A 23634-nucleotide genomic window follows, 5' to 3' on the forward strand; every position below is an offset into this window, starting at 1 on the left:
TATGCATAGATTTGAAAGTTATACATCCTGGATACTATTACCACAATTGTTCTGGACGGGAGTGATTATTTCATCCGGGCTCTTGATATTCAAATTTATCTCGATCCTACGTCACTTTGAAGACATGATCGTTGAGAAATCCATGAATGACGCAGCCCAGAAAGCCAACGCTTTATTTTCTTACGCCACCTGAATACCCTTCCTACAAAGGACCATTATGCCTTATAGAAATCCCCGAAGGATAATTTTGACTAGCACATATTCATTGGTCCTTTCTAAAATCTCAGTTAGACTGCCTTATCTTGATCTTTCAAAACTTTAAATCAAATTCCTGATTTTAAATCAACTATACGCAAAATTGTGTCCCAACTAAAGTTGCGTAAGTAGAATATTTTTTTTCTGGCACGAATTTGATTGGCGAGCCCTTGTCTTCTTTTCCACACCACCCTCCTCCCATGAGTGTAGAAACACAACCACATGTTGACGCAAATCTATAGTGCATGCCCAGTTGGTTCTGCACCGGTGCCCGAAGCACACGATTTCACCTAATTGTGCAACACTAAGAGGGGGCTGAGGAAGAAGACGGGAAAGAGATAAGGCCAAGGTGGCAAGAACAATAACTCCCGAAACCAGAATAAAAAGCAAAAATGATCCAACTCGTCAAAGTCATAACTTTGGCCCAACAGCAAGTTATGTTTCACATATGGGTATAAAAGGCACTACTCACGTGTGTTTTCACACCCGAAGCATTTTGCTGAAATCTGAATGAACAGCACTATGTTGAATCCAACAAAGTTTCCTTGCCTGAAGCAAAGCAAAACTTCCACCCAATAGACACATGTGTGGCTGTTGTCAATTACGAACAAAACAATTGCCAAATTTCTGAGCAAACGTCATTTAATTAAATTCTCCGTTTATCCTCTTAAGCATATAATGATGGATAATGTTTGGTGAATTCAACTTGTCAACTTTTGACAATTGTTATATGGAATTAGGCATTATGATAAAGCATCACATGCCTTGTGACCACACCTAAAAGGGTTTAGCTGAATCTCTAAATTTAAATTACTTGCTAAACCATTATTTTTCAAAATTCCAATGTGCCGGATACTTGGTGGAGAAATGCAATATTTATGCTAAAAATTTCGGCACAATGCATATCCTTATTCCCCCTTACATCTAATACGTGGTTTTCAAACAAACATTTCCCAAATCTGCGTTTCTATTCATATGAATGCAGCCCAATCTATTACATGACCACCATAGAGTATCCATCTAAACCTCCATCTATTGTCTCCAATATTTAAAGCCCCTGAGAGAGACGCGATGGATACGCTGACTGCATGAAGATCGGTTCACGGCATTAGGGGGAGATATGATCAAAATTGAAATAGAATGCCGAGAAATTTCATGAAATGATCTTCAAAAATCAAATCCACGTACCAATTAGACTGAACTGGAAGTTCAGAAAGAAATCAAACATATCTGTCAAATAATCTTTTTCATAAAAAGAGTGACTAGGTCCCATACATATTCCCCAAAATTGGACCATATATATCTATCAATACTCCTTGACGCCAGAAGCGCGGGAGATTCATTGGGATAGAAAAATAAAGAATCAACTAGATCTAGTAAAGAATTTATGTCACTCTTGAAAATCTTAGAGCTCTTGAAAATCTTAAAAAAAGTTATATCTTTATAACGATCGTCCAGAAGACGAGAAAACCCAGTAAATTTATAAGGTGCACCAAATATTCATAATACTGGGTTGCGGAACAACCAGATATAAATATCCATGGGAAATGGCTATAATCTGGTTAACTTCGAAAACTACTTCTATATATATGGGAGAGATTCTTAAAAATATTGTAAGTTGTCGACAACACAGTTGCCTTCAAATTGCTCATATTATATGACAATCTGGATCCAGAACTAGGTGCCAGAAGCGCCTAGGTTGATTAATATATAAAGAGAGCAATTAAAGGCATATACAGCTCAACTCGCTAATATATTCCTTTTGTACACCATTGAAGTATTAACCCTGTAGGTTACAAATGGTGTTTGTATGAAGGAAAACAAAAATGATAAGGTGGTGAGATATAAAGCGAGTCTGTAGCCTAAGGGTTCACGCAGAAACCCAGAATCAAGTATACTTTCCCATGATAAATATTATTAAAAGTTCCGCTACATGATTGGCAGAATAATTCTAGATATGCAGCTTATTAAAGTCATAGAAATTATGGGTCATTAGACACTAATGTTTATCTGAAAATCCTTGATGGATTTATAATTCTCAAAAATGAAAGAAAGTAAATATCACAACATGTTTGTTGTTGAAGTACAAATCCTTTACTTTACTTGAAATAGTAAAGCAATTGATTGAGTAATTTCCTCTTAAAATAAGGAAATTATAGAAATAAATATGTACCATTGGTACTTATTAAGGGGCTTATTTATAAAATAAAGGAGATGGAAAATCAAGTATTATATCGACCTGTAGATCGAGCATTTCCTTAAAAGGAATTTCACATACTATTTAGTCTATGTACAAATAATCTCCCGAAGTAGATAAAAGACCTAAAAGGATAATTTAGGACCAGAAGTCCGCTGCTTCAAAACATCATTTTTTTGAATACCTTTTCTTTAAGACATAAAATTCCCAAATTCACATCTTATTTTTGTAATTTGTAAAGAGTGATTTGGTGATTCTCCTAGAAAGAAAAGGAAATGATGTTAAATAATATCCTTAAGGTATAAAATACATCTTTCGAGAAGTCATTTGAATATTGACATTATGTTAAACGCCATGACTTGGATTGATATATTATAAATCAATTTAAGCTTTAAGCATCTTAAAGCCTAAGGGATAATACTTGTTCTTGTAGATGTATTTTGTATATTATCATCTCGTTATTACTTTCTCGCTTTGTCATAGCGACTGTTAAGATATGAGATGAAATAAGGAATAGCAAATCAAGGTACAAATATTCATATTGATGCTTTTGACATGAAGTCATCATACTCCGGACAAATAAAAATGTATATAGTTTTTTATGATATAAAATACCTTGATCCACATGAACTCCAGAAGAGTGATAAAATATTTGTCCAGAAGATTTGCTCCAATGACAAGTTAGCAAATCTATACCTACAAAATATCTATGAGAAATCCCTGATGGATTTATAATTTTCGAATGAGGATTTATTTAGTATTATTAAGTGCCATTATTTACTCTTTAAAGAGTTGCGAATGGGGTTATTATCCTCATGTAGAAGGAATAATATGTACCATTATGTGCTCAATAAAGAGTTGATAATGGACTTATTTATTATCTCAGTCAATATTGATGGTGTAAACATCAATGAAATATATAAAGAGCTTGATGATGTCAGTTCATGTTTAAAGACTGAGATCGATTTTTGAAATAAAAAGCTTGTGAAAGCTATAAGTATTATCTCGACTTGAAGATCGAGTTTTTCCTTGAAGAATTTTTATACACCAGTCAGTCTACATCTAAAAATGCTTTTCACATGTCTATATGCATAAGTGTCATGTTTTTATCAAACTAAAGGTTGCCTAGTAATCTCTTGAAGCAGATAAGGAACCATTTGGACTCGAAGTCCCTTACTTCATTATCGTTGGAGCACCATTTTAGAACCAGAAGTTCCATAATCGCAACATGCATGACATTTGCGATGAAGTTGCTAGCAAAATCTAGTGCTCCTCCTACAATGAAGTACTTGAATAATGATTAAAATATCCTCTGGTATCTTTAAGATACAAAGACATGATATTTATGTAAGAAACTGTGATACGGTTGTAATAGGCTACTTGGGTACTGGCTATTTTGTTTGATCCCCGTAATGCCAAGTCCAAACTGGTTATACAGTGAATTTCCCTAAATGATCAAAATGAGGACAATAACACTTGTGTTTCACAAATGTTATATGAGCTCTAGAAGAGCCATAAGATTATTGTACACTACTACTCTAGAGACAATCCAGAAGATTTGTCCAATCCATCTCTTCAAATTTTGAAATATATGTAGAACTTGAAGATTGTTATCTTCAGGGAGAGACGAGAAATACATTTACTTGAATCAATCCGGAAGATTGAACGTAAGATCCTGAAGATTAAGTCATAAAAGACTAACAATTGCGCACTATTTGCAACGTATAAATACATAAATATCATGTACTCTTTTCCTCACTAGTTTTCTCCCATTGGGTTTTCTAGTGTGGTTTTTAACGAGACATGAGTATGATATAGTAATGCCTATGAGGAAAAGTTGCAATATAATTGCTTAAATGGACAAACTCCAAAATCCTGAAGATTATGCGGTTTGTGCCCAGAAGGCTTATGGTTGTACTCTTTTTCCCTTAACTAAGTTTTTCCCACGGGGTTTTCTTAAGTTAAGGTTTTTAATGAGGCGACCAAATACAATATATGTTTTTACATATATCATGTACTCTTTTCTTCAACTAGGTTTTTTCCATGTGGTTTTCCTAGTGAAGTTTCGAATGAGGCATGGATATATTTTCTATTGTACTCTTTTCTTGTCTAGGTTTTTCCCACCGGGTTTTCCTAACAAGTTTTTAACGAGGCAAGGTCGTGGCCAAATAATGTCCAAGGGGGAGTGTTATAAATATATATACTTAGTGGACATTATTATGTAACGGACATATTTATGTCCTCATTATGTTTACCGTTACAATTATCTTATATATATTCCCATGTACAATGTAAGTGATGTTGATGAATGAGATCATTCCCCTTTTCACTTTTGTCTTATCTCTTTCTTCCTGCAAAGTTCATCGGTTAGAGCTAATGGCCAACGGGCACAAACAAACAACATTACAACAATTATTTTAAATTTTGTATAGCAACCTAAAACAATTGAGATGAAAATCCCCGATTTGGTATTACCTAATTAAAGAATCTAAGGGTCCTTCAATTCACTAAGAATACAAGTCAAGAATCACATATATTATTTCTCCAAGAAGAAAATTATTTACGTTCATACCACGATCGAATTTTGAATGTTCAAAAACTCTATAAAGAAGACCCAAAAAGTGATTTTCTCCATAAAAGTTGGCCTAGCTATTCTGTTTTGCCTCTTTTGACCAATAGTCGAAATGAGCGAGAGGAAATTTTGCATAATCAGATGGAGTTTTACTATATATATTTTTAAATTTTATTTTATTATTTTTACTTTTTGATTTGACAAATAAGGATGGACTATTTTTATTATATGGGTTATCAAAAAAGTTTTCATATCAAGAATTTGAGAGTAGAGTAAAAGTTGAGAGTCGAAATTGAGAGTCTACATAGTATTTGTTGAAAAATTAGTTATTTTTTACTTTTAAAGTGGTCATTTTGTGGTATGATTTTCTGTGCAGTTCACTTAGATTTGAGTCGAGTTAAAGTAGATTAAGATTATATTCTCCTAAGTATGAGGTTTAATTTGATATATTATATGCACAAAATGAATAATGAGTGAATGAGAAATTGATTTCTCAAACTATGCCCACTTGAATAGGGAAAAATGGAGCTGAGAAGAAGCATTTGTCCCACATGAGAAAATGGATGTAAGTTTGCACTAAGTATATATACAATTCTCAATTTAAAGAGAATTTGAATTGTATAACATTGAGGCTCTCTCATGTCCAATTAAATTGCACTTAAATTAAATTGTAAATGTCGTGACTATATATGTGCAGTTTCCTAGTAATCCAAAAAAAAAAAAAAACTAAGAAAAAATAAACTAACACTAACTATTAAAATGTTAAGACTTCATTAAGTAAAAATAAGAAGTAACACCAAAATACACATTTCCTCCAAAAAAAAAAAAAAAAAAAAAAAAAAAAACACCAAAATACACATAGAAAACCAAGAACAAAGAAACAATTATATGAAAACTTGTAGAAATCATAGTTCCAAGACAGAAAATTGTTAACGTTTTTCTTTCTTAGCTTCCTCCCTCTTCTTGTTTTAAACAACGTAACGATGTCAAGTACTATACAACTTCAATTCCTCGATCAGATCAGTATTCCCAACACTCGTACAACTTAATATCAACGCGAAGTCTGAAGTAAACTTCACCCTCAAAAGCATCAGTGCTCAAAGTGGCCATTCCTCTGGTCATGAAGAAATCCCCAGTGCCACCAATGACCGAAATGTCCCTAGTCTTATTCATCAAAGGGTCAGCTCCGGCGAAGTTAATGCTGCCTTTATGTTCAGTCGAGTTGAAGACGAAGGAAAACCCTAGCCACGCCGTGAAGATATCCTTCTTGTCGTAGAGATAGAAGCCTTGAGCCCGCCCCACAGGCGTCGAATGTAGGTTGTTGTCCAAGGTAATAGGGTCGTCAAACACGACCATGTTTCCAAAGTGGTTTTGGCCGGCCAAGATTGTGCGGTTGCCCCAGGCGGGTGACCCCATAATGGCGGCAGTGGCATTGTGGGAATTATGGCCGTTGAAGATTATATCGTGGAAGTAGAAGGATAGGGTTTTGCATGGAGTTTTAGCCCTCCTCAAAGAATGGTGATGCCTGTGTGGGGAAGCATTAATGGAGTGGGCAAGGAAGAGGGAGAGAAGGGTGAGAATGAAGAATTGTCTTGATGCCATTATCATTGTTGAATGTGTGATAATGAGGTTGTTGCTGCAGTGTGTTTATATAGATGTTTTGTTTTAATGGGATTGAATATTTAAGTGGAATATAACTATATAAGTGGTCCTTAATGATGCTTGACTTTAAAGGCTTGTTACTGTTAGATGATGCATGCACATTCTATTTGTAGCAGTTCGATCTGTTTGTATGTTTTGGTCTGGATGGTAGCTTCAAGTATAAGATTTAGGTAATTATTAGATGCATTGGTCATAGGTGGTGTACGTTTTTAATTTCGTCAACTCTCAATTAGGTTTCATTATATTTGAACACAATTCTTCTAATAGCTAGCAACTACAATAGTGAGTTTTTGTGAGATCGTATCGGCATCACTAACGGGCGCGCGTGCAGCACAAAGAGTCATAGTCAAGTCAGTTAATATCACCTATATCACCTCCACTGAAGTTTGAACTCATAAACTCTCATTTTGAAAGAGCAACTTGATGACACTGTACCACAATGTCCTTGGCCTCGTTCTCCCATTTGAAAACATTAAATCTAACAAAAAAAAATTAGACCATTATTAGCCTGGAAAGTCAAATGTTAGATGCCTATAAAAAATGAAAATGTTAGCTGAGAACTTGTTAATAATGAAGATAAATCTACCAAGAGTGGTAGATGTGCAAGAGCAAATTAAAAATGTTAATATGAGTTAATTATTGAGCACAAAAAGAAAATGGTTATAATTGGTGGGGACAAACCAACCACATCTATACTAACTAAATCCCCCATATATTGGATTAGTAACACAACACCTAATCGGCTAATCCACTTTCATAGCGATTGAAATTTAATTGATTTGTTGAGGAAATGATTTATCATGATAGTGACATGACTTTCGTGCTATAATTTTTTTTAAATAGTAAATTCTGTTCTATATAATAAAATTCGATAATGTATTAATTTAAATTAATTAATTTATGATAATTCGAATTAATTTATAAGTATTGGAAGATTTATTATTATTTTTTTTTTTATCATCACCATTTGATGAAAACAATAATTTTGAAAAGAATTTATTATTGAACAATCCAATTTACAAGATACAGGAATATATGTATTTATAAGGGTGCGAACCGTCCTACTCAGGACATGAATGATAAGATAGATTTACAGTAATACAAAGAGAGAGAGGGAGCAGGAATTAATTAGTACTCTATTTTACTCTTATTAAATTATATATATATAAATAATAATTTAGTAGTTACAACAAAAAATAATACATATGCATTTCTTTAATTTAGAATTATGTGTCCACAATGCCTTTATTCAAAAAAAATAAAATTAATTATTCATTATCAATAAATTAAATAAGAGAAATAATTTTATTAGTTATATTGTCTTTATTTTTCTTCAATATAAAAATTCTTTATATTCAAATTTATTAATTGATTATCTTTACAATGTCTTTATTCAGTGAAAAAAAAATTATTAATTATTAATAAATTAATTAAAAGAAATATTTTCATTAGTTATATTGTCTTTATTTTTCTCAAATGTAAAAATTTTTACATTCAAATTCATCAATTGATTATATTCACTACATTATCTATTATCTTTTTTGTGCACTATTTTTCTAATTAAATATCAAAGTTATAATACAAAATAATGCTATATATTTATTTACCAAGTATTTTATTAATACCATGAAAAAATTTAAAAAATATAATTAATAAAGCCAACCATATTAACTACTTTGAGAGATTTTGCGACAAAGAGAGTATTTAAATCACACAACAAATTGGAGTGAGAACTACCTCGCAATGTCCTTGTTTGACAATCAGCAGTTAGCGGTTAGCGTTAGCGGATTTGACCAGCGAATTTATTTAATTATTAACATTGGGTAGAAAAAATGACCGCCAAATTATTAAATCAAATGAATGGTTCATATTGTTCAGGTTTTAATTTTTTTCTTTTAAGATTTTCTAATTTATCCTTAATTATATGATTATCCATTTAACTTTTATGTTAATTCACCGTTAGTCTAATTATAATATTAAAGTCTAATATAGAATTATAACTACATCATTAATCTAATTCTAATATTAAAGTCTTAATAGACCTTAACCACAAATCCTAATGTCGGAATCTCCTCAAACAATATTAGTATATATTTAATATTTTATGCCCTAATTTTTATTTGTTCTTCCTTATGTCCCGTATTTGGTTTCAACCATACCTATACAATTATTTTATTGACAATTATAATCAATCTTGACTATATTATCTTGCATTTGTAAACTTAGAATTACCTATTTAACCCGCACGGGTTTAGCTCAATGGTTTAGTGGGTAGTATTTGGGAGAAGGGACCAAGGTTTGAACCTCGGCGGCAGCAGTGCGGGAATTATGTCCAAAGTGGGCAGATTTCTTGTGCGTATCAGCATTTGGCCCTGTCTGCTGAACCATTGAGTCACCGTGATTTACAACTTCCCACAATGCTCTGTCGGGTCGGGGTGTGGGGGGCCCTTGGGGTTGGGGACTCAACCTTTGGGCTTTGGGAGAAGAATTACCTATTTAAATACACAAATTCAACCTTCAATTATCTATGCATGAACAATTTCAATATAATCCTGCCTTAATATACTTTAAAGTACTTATTTAAAAAAAAAAAGCATTGGGCATTATCCCAATCGCGCAATACGCGTAAAAAACTAGTATGTATTTATAAGGGTGCGAACCGTCCTACTCAGGACATGAATGATAAAAGATAGATTTACAGTAATACAAAGAGAGAGAGGGAGCAGGAATTCTAGTGTAACTAGAATACAAAGTCCTAATATACTCCTTAACCTTAAGGTTCTCTAAAGAGAACATTAAGCTTGCCCCTTAGTTCATTAAACCTTACTGTGGTAAGTGGCTCAGCGAAGATGTCTGCCAGTTGATCTTTTATGGAGATGTATTCACACAAATAGGTAACACCAAGATTGTCACACTAAAGTTTTGGTGGTTTTTAAATAGTGAAACTAATTAAGTTCTCAAATTAAAACAACTAACCATGCTACCTCTGCTAATACATCTATTATAGCTTTGTATTCCGCTTCTCTTGAGAATCTAGCCACTGTCATTTGTTTGTGACATGCCCACGAAATTAGATTTTTACCAATAAAAATAGCAAAACCACTTGTGAATTTGCAATCATCAGGACATCCCGCCCAATCAAAGTCTAAAATGCATGAATGTCATATGAGTATGATTTTGTAAAATGTAGCCCGAAGTTAAGAGTAGCTTTGACATAACTTAGAACACGCTTTGAGGCTAACACAGTGGTCATTGGTTGGAGATTGCATAAATTGATAGAGTTTGTTAAAGATATAGCAGAGATATGGACAAGTGATAGTTAGATATTGAAGTGCCCCAACTATGTTGCGGTACTGTATGGGATTGTCATATGGTTGTGATGAGCTTGTTGCACTTAGCTTGTTGGCTTGCAGTGTTCCATTCCAGATCTTTTAAGTATTTCTAGTATGTACCTTCGTTGTGATAGGATCGTCGCCCCCTTGTTGTGAACTTTCTCGATTCTCAGGACGAAGCTTGGAGGTCCCATATCTTGAATTTTAAAATTTTCAGCTAGTCTATTTGTTATGAAAGCCAAGAGACTTTCATTGTTGCTAATTATTGGTATGTCATCAACATAGACAAGTAAATAAATTTGAGCATTACTAGTAGAATAGATAAACAATGAAACATCTATTTTCGAAGCCTTAAAGCCAATCAAGAGTAGGCAATCATGAAGACGTTTGAACCATACACGTGGTGCATGCTTCAAACCATATATATTTTTTCAGTTTGCAAACATGACTAGGAAAGTTGGTGTCAATGTATCCTGGTGGTTGCTTCATATAAACATTCTCACTTAAACAACTATTAAGGAAGGCATTGTGAACACCAAGTTGTCTGATAGACCAATCTTTAGTTATAGCAAGAGATAAGAGAAGTCTTACTAAAAGTTTCAAAATAATCTTTTCCTTCAAACCTGATGGAATCCTTTTACAACAAGTCTGACTTTATATCTTTTAATTGTCCGATCAGCTTTTCTTTTTATTCAGAATACCCATTTGCATCCAATGTCATTTATATCTTAGTTTGTTCATGTGGAACCAGTATCTAGGTGTTGTTGTGTAAAAGAGCATTGAATTCTTTGTCCATTGTTGTTCGCCATTCGGGGCAGTTTACGGTTTGAGAGTGACATGTGGGTTCGAAGTCATCTATATAAGCAATTAGAGCTTTACTACCTGTGGAGTCACGAGCATGTGACAGAGGGCCATAAGATGTGTACGTTTAGTCAGGGGTGTTGGTCGATGTCACTCGGGCTTGGAAGGAATAACTGGAGTAGGTTTGGGGTCAAAATCCGCCAGGTCATCTGTGTCCTTAGCATGTCACGATTGTGTACCACTCTGGAATGGTGACACAGATGGTAGGATACTAGACTCCACTCTCCAAGCCACCGCCCAACAAATACCAAAAAAAAAAAAAAAAAAAAAAAAAAAAAAAAAAAACACAAAACAAAAAAGCAAAAACAAAAACAAAAACAAAATGTGCACATTTTATATAAGCGTATAACATATTAAAAAGTGATTTTTTTGTAAAAGAATGTAAAATCACTTTTTTTAATCAATTGAACTACCACCCATAAGTATCTAAGAGCATCCCAACAACTCATTTTTGAAGAATTTTTTTTCTACATTTGTGTGAGATGGAAAGGTGAGAAGAAGTTTTTTTTTTTTTTTGAAAATAGGTGAGAAGAAGTTAAATTTACTGAGATGAGGATTTTTTTTGGATTCCACGAAGAAAAATTTTTGCTTCCACCACCCCCTTCCTATTTGACGAAAATACGTGACAATTTACCCAAACTATATTGGTGACGGTTTTACCTATTGCATAATCCAATATGGTAAATTTTTTTATTTGATAAGTTTCTCATTAATTAACTAATTTCTTCGAAGTTATTATTTAAAGATATCATGTAATAATTAAATATAAAGATTAAATAATTAATAATATGTTGAAAAATAATTATTATGAAATAATTTTTGTAATATACTCCCTAATATAACATTTTCCACTTGTAATCAATTGGTACCCATTCCCGCATGCAGCTTACCTGTCGCTTGGACTTTTTTGTCCACCTAATTATTATATTGCGAAGTACTTTTATTCGTGTTTAGATCCTCTTATTAATTTCCACTTTGACTATATGAAAACTCTCATGTGGAGATTATTATGAGGGAAAATGTATCGATTTAGAAAATAATGGAGTAGGAATATTTTATGAGTACTTAAGTTAATTATATTATTTATTTTCAAAAAAAAAAAAAAGTTAATTATATTATTTACATATTTGCCGAGATCTTGTGGTCTAATGAATTCAAATTGGATTTTTATAAGTGAGGTTGTGAGTTTGAGCCTCAGTGGAGACGTTATTGGCTTTTTGTGCTTCAGTAAATTGAGAAAGTAATTATATACATAAACTAATATTGTAATAGTGTCATACAAAATATTATTTATATATATAACATTCGAGATCTTTACCTTTATAAGAATAAATAATTTTACACGCGGATTGCGAATGAGTTAATGCCCATGTTTATATTTAAATAAGTATTTGAAAGTATATCAATACAAGATTATATATGAGAAGTTTATACATAGGTAATTGAATGTCAATTTTGTTTATTTAAATATGTAACTCGGGATATATGAATACAAGATAATATAAGAAATTAATTATAATTGTCACTAAAACAAATGTTTTCAACTTTAAAAAATCGATAGTCTAACTACTTAGTCTAAAAACGGTAGTTTAAATAAATATTACTTTTGGTCTGAATTTTTTTTAAGTATTATTAATTCTCTTTTGAGTAGCATTGTCATTGTCTTCATCATCTTCACTATTTGACCTCTTCTTTTTTGTTGGTAGTGTGTTATTTGCAATTGGGTTAGTGTTGGTAGCATAGGTGACATGCAACGTCATGCAATGAGATTATGGTGTAGGAAGCTGTGAATTTTCGTTGTTGTGTATATGACTGGGACTTAGTTGTACTATATGAACTCTTGATCTTGCAAGCGCATGTGTATATGACTGAGATAATGCACAAATATTGATTATCTAGTCAGTAAGACAAGCTAAGGCAACCAAAGCTCATAACTTGAGCATATAATATATATACTCCCATCTGTCTCATTTTATCTGTCCTAGTTACTATTTATTGGTCAAATCAATTCTTTCTTCTTTGTTTATTTTCTTTAGTATTTTTTATTTATTTTTAAATTTAATTTTTTGTGTCTAATAGTACTTTTTGTGTAGTTTCTAAATATATAAATTTTTTATACTAATACTAAACTTAATATTATGAAAAATTGAATTAAAAATAACTTCAGTCAAACCTCGTTAACCGAACTAGACACATAAACTGGGACGGAGGTAGTAATATATAAACAGAAAAGGCAAAAATTTGTGTGAGACCGTTTTATGAATCCTTATCTGTGAGACGGGTTAAGTCAAAGATGAAATGTAATACTTATACTAGCAAATGTAATATTAAATCATTCATAAAATGTTTATTACTTATGCGGAAAAACGTAATACTTTTGATGACAAATATAATACTTTTACATTTTGATGTAAAAGTATTATTATTATTTTTTTTCAAAAGTATTATATTTTCCCTTATAAGTTTACTTATGAGAAAATATAATACTTTTGATGAAAAAAGTAATACTTTTAAAGGGCATTTAGTAGCCAGGAAATGTTGGGAGTTTAAAAGGTAGGAAATTATTCTCACATTTACTGCAATCTTTGACTTAGAAAAGTTTAGGTCAATGGGAATCACATTCTATGATATCCAGGAAAGTAAATCCCACCTGAGGGGGGTGTGATTCTTTTTCCTGGCCTAAGAATCTGCCAACTTTATTCAATTACATATTTATCATTTTTTTAATGTCATATTGCCATGTTAAAAATCTCTTAGGGCTCGTTTGGTTCGCGGAAAATATTTCAAAGGAAGTGAAATTGAAATTTCATGGAAAAACAATTACTAGGAAGATGAATTTCATTGTTTGGTTGGTGGAAAAAGATTTACTGGGAATACTAATTCTATTGTTTGGTTAGATTTGGAATTGTAATGAATAATGAGTATAAAGGACCTATATATCCCTACAAATTAATAAAAGTAATATAATTAAAAAAGAAAGCAAGGGTAAAATAGGCAATCTATTCACTTTTTCTTCCCATCTTCCATGGAAAACAAAATCTTTGGTCCAAGGATTTTGTTTTCCTCAAATTTGAGGAATTCATTTTCCAATTGAAAATGAATTCCATGAACCAAACACTAGAAAACAACATTTTCCTTCAATGGGAATCACATTTTCCATGAACCAAACATCCCCTTAGGGCATCCTCAATAGTAATAGTGGGGGATTTTCTCCTAGATTTTTGTGGGCCCCAACATCCACCTCATCATCCACTATCCCACTCAATCACAAAAACTCTTCTTCCCATTAGTTTTAAGTTTTTTCACAACTTTTTGTGGACCCACCACTTTATCTCCCTATTTTGATTTATGGGGAAAGGGAACATAAGGGAAGGTGTAAAGTGGGACCACACTGCCAAGCTTGGGGGTTTAAAATTCTGACATGAACTTCTCATTTGCAGGAGATAAATTTTGTCAAAAGCTTCTCTTCCCCATTGTCAAAACCTAACCCAAGGGGATTTTAATATTCCAAAAGTTGGTGATGAACCCCCTATTGGGGATGCCCTTATAAATATAAGAAATTTGACACTCCCGCCATTACACATTATATTGTATGTGTAGTGTGTGTATTAATTCTTGATTATTTTTAATTTGATTTGTTATGCATTGTAATTTACAGTCTGATTCATTATACATTGTATTGTATATATAACTATTGTTCGGTAATTTAAGTTTTATGTTTGTATATAGCAAGGATATATTAGAGATTTTAAAAAATTTCTTAGAAAAGGTTAAACAAACCAAACGTGTTAATTAATTTTCCAGGTAATTTAATTGTTATGTTTCTAGGGTAATACCAAATACACTAATTAATTTTCCCAGTAAAGTTATTCCCATCAAATATATTCCTTGGAAACATTTTCCCGAAGATTTAATTGACGGGAAAGTACCAAACACCCTCTTACATCAAAATGTAAAAGTATTACATTTTCCTTCAAAAGTATTGTATTTTCTATTATAAGTAACAAACACTTTATTCTTAATTAGTATAATTAGTATTACATTTGATAGTACATGTATTACATTTGCATATTGACCCTACCCAACTCCACACGCAAATTATGCTGTGCAACCGAATGTACCTTGCAAGGTGCATACGGTTGCAAAACGGCGCCGTTTTGATTAAAAAAAAACGCGCGTCCCACTTAAAGAAGAAATCATGTTCGATTCCCGGCAATAGCATTTTTATATATCCAGAAATTCATAACTATATATCCACAGTGAAGCATTCAAAAAAAATATATATATCCACAGTGAATGAATGAAGTAAAAATCCACAATGAATGAATGAATGAAGTAAAAATCCACAATGAATGAATGAATGAACTAAATATCCACAATGAATGAACTAAATATCCACAATGATTGAACTAAATATCCACAATGAATGAACTAAATATCCATAAATTCATAACTATATATCCATAAATTCATAACTATATATCCACAGTGAATGAATGAAGTAAATATCTACAATGAATGAACTAAATATCCATAAATTCATAACTATATATCCACAAATTTATAACTATATATCCAGAAATTCATAACTATATATCCACAATAATGCTATTGCCGAGAATCGAACCTGAATTTTTTTTTTTTAAAGTGGAATGCGCGTTTTTAGTCAAAACGACGTCGTTTTGCGTCGTATGCACCATGCGCATGGTACATTCGGTTGCACGGCATAACTATTGAACACCACATGTCTCACGGATAAGGATTTGTGAGATGGTCTCACAAGTAATAACCCAAACATAAATGTACAGTCCAACAATCAATTTAGATTTTTTATTAAAATAAAATATATTTTTTAATTTAATATTAAAATCAATCACATGTCAAAGGTTGTGTTACCCTTGTTGTTAAAAAACTCCACCCCACATCGGGTAAAAACCCTACCCTTCTTTTTACTATTCTAAAAACCAAGCACAATCCACTTGTGTGGATGCTATTAGGGAGCTTACCTCTTTTTCTAATTTTTTTTTAACTACGGAATAAAAATGGGCAATTGGTTAAATCATTACTTGTAAAGGAAATAACCAAACCCACTTTTGTTTTTTTGGGTAATTAAAAAAAGAAGCATAGATCTAAATACAGAGTGATTTAATAATACTTATAAATACCCTGAAATCCACAGCTTAACAATCACTTTTTTTTTTTTTTTTTTTTTTTTTTTTTTTTTTTCTAACCACATGCATCCTCAACCAATAGATTAACAAGCACACAACAATACCAAAACTAATTTACAGTCAAATTAACATGAAACTTCTGCTTAAGTTAGAAGAAACATGTATATACTATGCCATCCACATCACTTGGATAACACCCACTTTTTCATGTATCATTGTTGCACCTATTATATGAAACTTATAGAATAACAAAATAGTTTTGTTACATCCTTTATAAAATGATTAATTCGTGATAAAATTAATAATTAATTCATATACGCAGTAATAATTAAGAGTTGTTATTGTAGAATGATTACATACATAATTTCAACCATTTTCACCAAACATGTTAATAGCTCCCATTCCACCTTTTCCTCTAAAGGCTATTTGGAACGTGGTTAGTTGTATCATTGCTAGCAGAACTTTGCTTCCTTCTCCATTAATCTATGCTGTATAGGAAAGCAAGAACTTTGCTTTATTTACAAATTAATTTTTTTTTTTTTGAAAAATAAAAGAAGAAGAAGGGGGGGGGGGGGGGGGGGGGGGGGAATGGGATCCTTGAAATACAAGCTAGTCTAACAGAGAAGGGGGTGAGGATGCTAATTTTTATATTTTAATTGTATTTTGTTTATGTTTGATAATCATAGAAACCCATAATTGAAAGATTTTTTTGCCTTTTAGTAGAAACATAGGCTTTTTTTTTATTATTATTTTATTTTACAATTATGATTTCTTAAAAAACTTTTAGATCGATATATATATATATATATATATATATATATATATATATATATATATATATATATATATATATAATGAATGATCCATAATAGTGATAAATAATTTTATAAATAGTTAAAATGATGAAAAATGATATTTTTTGATCAAAAATTAAATCAATTTTCAATTTTTTAAAGCTTTGGATATAGGCAACACCTTAAGTCTTTAACCTATAAGCAAGATCATTAAGCTCACCACATTTTTAAGTGAATTTTAAAACTTGAAGAAAATGGAATCAATCCATTTCTCTTATAATAAGACTTATTGTAAATAGAAATATCGAACTTTTTAAAATGTAGTGATAAATATAGTAAGAATTTTCAAATTCAATAACAATAAAAATAATAAATACATAAAATAAAATGTGAAATTAAAAAAAATTATAAATATACAAGAAAGTAAGCACAATGAACAATTTTAATATTTTTTTAACCGCAGATCCAACACAAATTAGGTGGATTGTCGTTTTAGTGGAGGAGAGTTGAGAGGAATGTTGGATAGATAAGCAGGAAAATATCAATAAAAATGTGCCAAACATGTAGTGCTCTTTTGGTCTTGTAATTGTATTATATTGATGATGGTGCTAGAAGCCTAGAATGTCACTCTAAATGCACGATAACAATCTAAATAATATTAGGGTGTTTAGTAAATATATAGTTGTTAGCTTATTGTATTAAGTAGGTTTAACTAGTTTATAGCATTAGTTGATTATAAAAAAGTGTTTGGTAAATTAGTTGTTTAGCTGATAGTTGATTACATGCAAAATGATTTTCTCGAAAAATTGATTGAAAAAGCTATTTTGAGCATCTTTTTGAATTTTAGCATTTTGGAGAAATAAATTTTTACAAAAGGTTAATTAATCAAACACTCATATTGATTGTCTAACTAAGTCAAACATACAGCTAATAGTGACCAAATAAGTCAAAATTGACTGATAGGATAACTATTAATTTTACCAAACAATGCAAGACCATTATGTAATTATTAGTTAATCATAGAGAGAGAGTGATAGAGCGAAAATTCTATTTACACCACCTATTTAGTAGGTCAAATAGCTTTATAGGTGGTGTAAATGCAAATGTGCTATTTACACCACTAGCATTAAATATGGTCAAAGATTATTATTTGCTTTTCATTTTTTTAAAATTAAAAAAAAAAAAAAAAAAAAAAAAAAAAAAAAAAAAAACCTCCCGCCACCTTCTCCGATGAGAAGGAAAAAAAAAAAAAAAAACCAAGGAAACCATCGCCTTCTCCGGTGAGAAGGCCGACACTGGAGAAGGCCGGATTTTTTTTAAAATTTTGAATTAATTAATTATTATTTAAACCTAATAAATGTGATTTAATTAAGGTGGTGCAAATAGCATTTTGACCACTCATTAGGCTATTTGCACCACCTATGTATTTATTATAAGTTTTTAACTTATAATAAATAGGTGTTGCTATTTGCACCACCTATGTATTTATTATAAGTTTTTAACTTATATTTTCAATGTACTTTTTACCCTATTTTGTTCAAAGAGGTGCAAATAGCAACACCTGTGATAAAGAGGAATCATTTTTTTTATTTTTATTTTTATTTATTTATTTTTTATTTCTGGGATACAAAAATAGGATGCTTTTGAAAAGTGTGCATAGGTGAAAAAAGAGAAATCAGGGAATGTGTTTTTCATGAAGAAAAAACGGCCGCTTAGAGTGAATGTTAGCTTCTTTTTTTTTTTTTTTTTTTTTTTTTTTTTTTTTTTTTTTTTTTCTTTAAAAGAAAAAATTAGTTAAAGATAATAAACTATGGTATTATACGGGTATGTATAGTATTGTAGCAATAATATTAATAATGGGAAAAATGTAGTAGTATACGTTTCAAAGTAATGATACTGCTAAACTCATTCCTTAACTATTTATAAAGCATAATAGTTAGTTAATTAGTAGTAATTATTAAATCTTATAAAACATTAAATAATAATTTGAAAAGTTATATGTAATTACCAATTATTGGTAATTAGTGTTTAATAATAATTGATTCAAAATGAATTCTTAATAGTTACTGTATTAAATAATGAAAAATAATTGTTTAATTATTATGAATCATAAAAGTTATGAAATTAATAATAATTACATAATGACTACCATTTTTTGTACTTACATAAGATTAGTAATTATTCTTTAATTGTAATTTAATAAGATAAAATAATTTATGATTACTTTAGTAATAATAAATTTATAGTCAAATTATTTATAAAATAATATTAATTATTACGTAAAAATTTTAAAAATAAATATAATAATAATAATAATATACTTGCATATAAAAGAGAATAATAAATTGTTCTTCTTCCAATGACTTTTCTAGTAAAATTTCGTTTAAGACAATGATATTTTTATCTCGACACTTTTTGCTTTCTGATTTTTGAGTCGATTTTCTTCATCTCGTATTTTTTCGTCCATAAGTTGGCAAAAATACTTGCCAGATGGATATGAGTGTGACCCGGTTGGATATGCACAATCTCTTAATTAAGATGAAGGACACCGGCTGAGTCTTTCAATATAGTTGCAAGTTATTATCAATAATGTTTGCTAAGCACCTTGTGCTTAGATGGCATGTAGTGGCATCTTTCATATGGGAGGTCATGAGATAAGCCTCAGAGGAGGCGTTGTTGACTCTTTGTACCTTCATTAACAGAAACTGCAATGTAATAGAGTAAGTAGCACTTGACATTCTATATAAAAGAAGAGGAAAGTAATTATCTTTTTAAATAAATTTTGTAGCTTAGCAAGATAAGCATAAGCTATTTAAAAAGTTGTTTTATAAGAAGGCCCCATATGAATATTCAGTTTTTATTAATCACAGAAATCTTATATTTTTAACCATTTAACTTTGGTGATAAGTCATAAACTCTAAAATAAACCTGGCCAAACATAACCTAATAACATTCATACAACTTGATATCCATCTGAAGCCTAAAATATTCACTGCCTTCAAACCTATCGGTGAAGAAGGTGGCAATGCCTCTAGCCATGAAGAAATCTCCAGTTCCACCCACCACAGACAGGTCCCTGGTCTTCTGGTCCATCATATCAGCTCCCATGATGTTAATGGTCCCTTTGTATTCGGTAGAGTTGAATATGAGAGTATACGCAAACCATGCATTATAAGTAGATTTCATGTCGTAGAAATAGAAGCCCTGAGCTCGAGCAATGGGCGGCGAGAGAAGGTGGTGGTCCTTAGTAATGGGATCGTCGAACACGACCATCAGCCCGAAGTGGTGGTTGCTGAGGTTGTTAGGCTCTTTGGAGACGGCGGCCGAGGTTGCGTTTAGGACGTTGGTGCCGTTGAAGAGGATGTCGTGGTAATACAGCACCAGTCGCTTGCACGGCTTGTCGGCTTTTATGGTCCTCGAGTCCGCCATGTCGGGACACGAAGCGAGGAGGAGGAAGAAGAGGATGATCGGAGTATAAAATTTCTCCATCACCACCACCACCGAGGTCGAGGTTGTATTATAAATTAGGAAGAGGGAAGATGAGTTTAGGTTTAGGTTAAGGTTTGATAATTCAATGGTGGGGATTAAATAGCAGCTTAAGTTTGGAATTGAAACTTGTGTAATAATAGAATTAATGAACATTATTGGCTAAGGAATATGCCTTTGGGTGTGTATATGTTATTACCAAGAAACTGGAGAAGGATGCCATTCTCCCGGGTTTGTTTCTATTGAAATTTTGTACTCCGTAGAAGATAAGAATAATGAGATAAAAAAATGATCTTTCATTTATCAAAACTTGGTACTAACGTTGAAGACAAGAGTGAGATAACAAATGTGAGTTCAGCATGCATGTTTATTTTAATTCCAAGTAGTAGTACGACTCGTCCCATTTGTTGGCGACACATGAATGGCAAAAACGTAAGGAGTGTTTGGTAAATAGCTGTTAGGTGTTAGCTGATTGAGTTAGTAAGTTTGACTAGTTTATAGCATTAATTGATGGTAGAAAGATGTTTGGTAAATTAATTGTTACGTTAGTTGATAGCTGATTACATACAAAATGACTTTCTCAAAAAGTTGATCGATTTTAAAATTTAATGTTTTGGAGCAATAAGTTGTTACAAAAATCTAATTAATTAAACACGTATATTGGGTCTTTAACCAATTCAAATAGTTAATAATGATCAAATAAACCAAAATTGACTGATGATAAACTAATGTAACTTGGTTACCAAACATGGCCAAACAAGACTTTCAACATAACTATTTTGACCCAAATATGGTATCAACTTATCTTTAGAATATCTACTTAATCTACAAATCTAATAAGAGTCAATAATGTTAGGCCATATGAAACTTTAATTTGAATCAGAATATATTATTGAGTAAATACTCAAAATGGTCCCTCGACTATAGCTAAATTCACAAAATGGTCCTCGACTTTCAATTTCAACCAATTAAGTCCTTAACTTTACAATTTTAACATGATTTGGTCCTCCATCTATTGGAATAAGGGCCAAATTGGCCACTGGACGTAACGCGAAAGTGCAATCAGGTCACTCAACCTAAAAAAAGTGCAATTAGCCCATCCAACAGTCCAAATTCCTCCAATTTCACCTGCTAGCCGGTGGAAAGCCATTCTTTCCGGTTTCACGCTGATGTGGCATTCTACGTGGCATTAGTAGACAATTTCATTATTTCCTTCATTTATTCTCTTTTCCACCGTGTATTAACATCACCAAAACAACCCAAATCCACCCAAATTGCTTCAGATTCCTTCTTCCCTCTTCAACTTCCTTCGCTCTTCAACTTCACTCTTCTTTCGCTTCTTGATTCCGAAAACCCTAGCCTTAGTCGTTCACTGGTTCCAAATATCGTTGTTCTTTTATTTCTCTTCTTCTTACAGACACCCTAGTCGCAGTGGTAAGTGCAATGGCTTTTTCTACTTCAAGGTCGTCTTCAACTTCTCCAAAATTACCGAATCGCAATTATACTCTCCAATACGAGCCATCTATGTACTGTAAATGCGGATTGAAATCCCCATTATGCACAGCTCGGGATAGTGGAATGAAATTTTTTGGATGTCAAAATTGGAAGGTTAGATTTTTTTACTTTTGTTATATCATTTTTTGTTTTAGTTTTCTTCAGAATTATCGTACTTTTTTCAGGGCAATGGATGTGGATTTTTCGTTTTCGTTGAGGATATTATGCAAGGAATTGGACCTATAGAGTATGAATCTACCAAAACAGATTTAATGGAGTTAAAAAGGCTTGTTAGAAGTTTAAGAGATGAAGTTGTGGTGGTCCAAACGAGATTGGGGAGTATTGAAGAAGCTACGAAGAAAATGGATGGAATTGGGCACCATAATTCTGTAAAAATGGCTAAAGTTGTAGTTGTTGGAGTTGTAATTGTTTTAGCTGCCATGGTATGGTTTAATGTAAGTTTATGAAGAAACCTCAACTTGGTTGTATTATGTAAATTAATGCTAGCTGTCATGGTATGGTTTAATGCATTGTTGTTTACTGATTTTCAACTTTCAAGTTTATTTTGTTTAATGCTAGTTTATTGATATGGTCATCTTTGAGAGATGTTGGTATTATAATTGCAAATGAGTTAAGTGGTCATTTTAGGCAAGAATGGTCATTTTTATTGAACTGTTATAAGCCATCTGCCAATGAGTTAAGTGGTCATTTTAGGACAGAATGGTCATGTTTATTGAATTGTTATAAGTCATCTGGCAATGAGTTAAATGGTCATTTTATGCAAGAATGGTCATGTTTATTGAACTGTTATAAGCCCCTGCCAAACTGCAAGAAAAAAACATAACCAAGCAAAAGCTGCCAAACAGAAATCATACACCATAACTCATAAACCAGAAAAATTAAACCATAAAGCTGCCCAACAGAAGCCATACACCATAACTCATAAACCAGAAAAATTAAACCATAAAGCTGCCAAACAGAAACCATACACCATAACTCATAAACCAGAAAAAATAAACCATAAAGCTGCCAAACAGAAACCATACACCATACACCATAAACAGTTAATTAGGCTAGAAGTTACAAAATACATATAGCAAAATATTAAGCTAGAAGTTGGCATTTGGCAGTAGCATTCACAAGTTTACACAGTTAATTAGGCTAGAAGTTACAAAATGCATATAGCAAAATATTAGGCTAGAAGTTGGCATTTGGCAGTAGCATTCACAACTTTACATAGTTAATAGCCAAAATATCATTACAAAAAGATTGTTCCACTAGAATTCTAAATGCCCTAACTTCCGGAACTACTGATTCTTCTTGGTAGATGCACTTGTATTCCCTCCAACTGATAGCACTTGTTGTCCTCTTTGTCCAAGCTACATAATGCATAAAGGTTAATACATTAGTCACGGTAATTATTAAATCTGAAATTATTTAAATATAAGAACAATGATTTACTTACATTTAATATTTGTGCTCCAGTATTTGGGTTGATGTATACACCAAAGCCACCTGATCTTTTTCTTTGTTTACTTCTCCTAGAAGTTGAGGCAGAAACTGGTGTAGAAGTTGAGGCAGAAGCACCACCTGAAACAGCAGATGGCATAGAACTCTTTGTAGGGCAAACTCTCTTTTGATGTCCCTTTTGTTTACAAATTGAACATGTCATGATTCGACCTTGCCTTGAAATTTTTCCAACAGGGGGTTCATTAGGCTCACGGGTTCTTTTTTTCTTTGGTCTACCAGTCAACCAGTCATTGGCCTTGGTAAAGGTGCTAGTATTTCTTCAGAATTAGTTCTAGGCCAG

General features: G+C 31.9%; 3 protein-coding genes across 3 annotated transcripts; 1 reads left to right on the forward strand and 2 right to left on the reverse strand.

Moving 5' to 3' along the window:
• Window positions 1–5853: 5853 nt before the first annotated feature.
• Window positions 5854–6650, reverse strand: LOC109147718 (disease resistance response protein 206-like). The gene has a single exon (XM_019295363.1). It carries the CDS (start codon window positions 6630–6632, stop codon window positions 6045–6047), a length of 588 nt encoding a protein of 195 aa, XP_019150908.1. The 5' UTR covers window positions 6633–6650; the 3' UTR covers window positions 5854–6044.
• Window positions 6651–19741: 13091 nt separating this feature from the next.
• On the reverse strand, window positions 19742–20382 carry LOC109147903 (dirigent protein 6-like). Its single transcript, XM_019295563.1, has one exon. The coding sequence runs from the start codon at window positions 20331–20333 to the stop codon at window positions 19788–19790; it is 546 nt and encodes a 181-aa protein (XP_019151108.1). The 5' UTR covers window positions 20334–20382; the 3' UTR covers window positions 19742–19787.
• A 1361-nt stretch (window positions 20383–21743) lies between these two features.
• LOC109147908 lies at window positions 21744–22328 on the forward strand. Its single transcript, XM_019295565.1, has 2 exons — window positions 21744–21938; window positions 22010–22328. The coding sequence occupies exons 1-2, from the start codon at window positions 21774–21776 to the stop codon at window positions 22289–22291; spliced, it is 447 nt and encodes a 148-aa protein (XP_019151110.1). The 5' UTR covers window positions 21744–21773; the 3' UTR covers window positions 22292–22328.
• Window positions 22329–23634: the final 1306 nt, after the last annotated feature.

Source organism: Ipomoea nil, unplaced genomic scaffold (genome assembly GCF_001879475.1).
Source record: "Ipomoea nil cultivar Tokyo-kokei standard unplaced genomic scaffold, Asagao_1.1 scaffold2036, whole genome shotgun sequence".
Lineage (NCBI taxonomy): Eukaryota > Viridiplantae > Streptophyta > Magnoliopsida > Solanales > Convolvulaceae > Ipomoea > Ipomoea nil.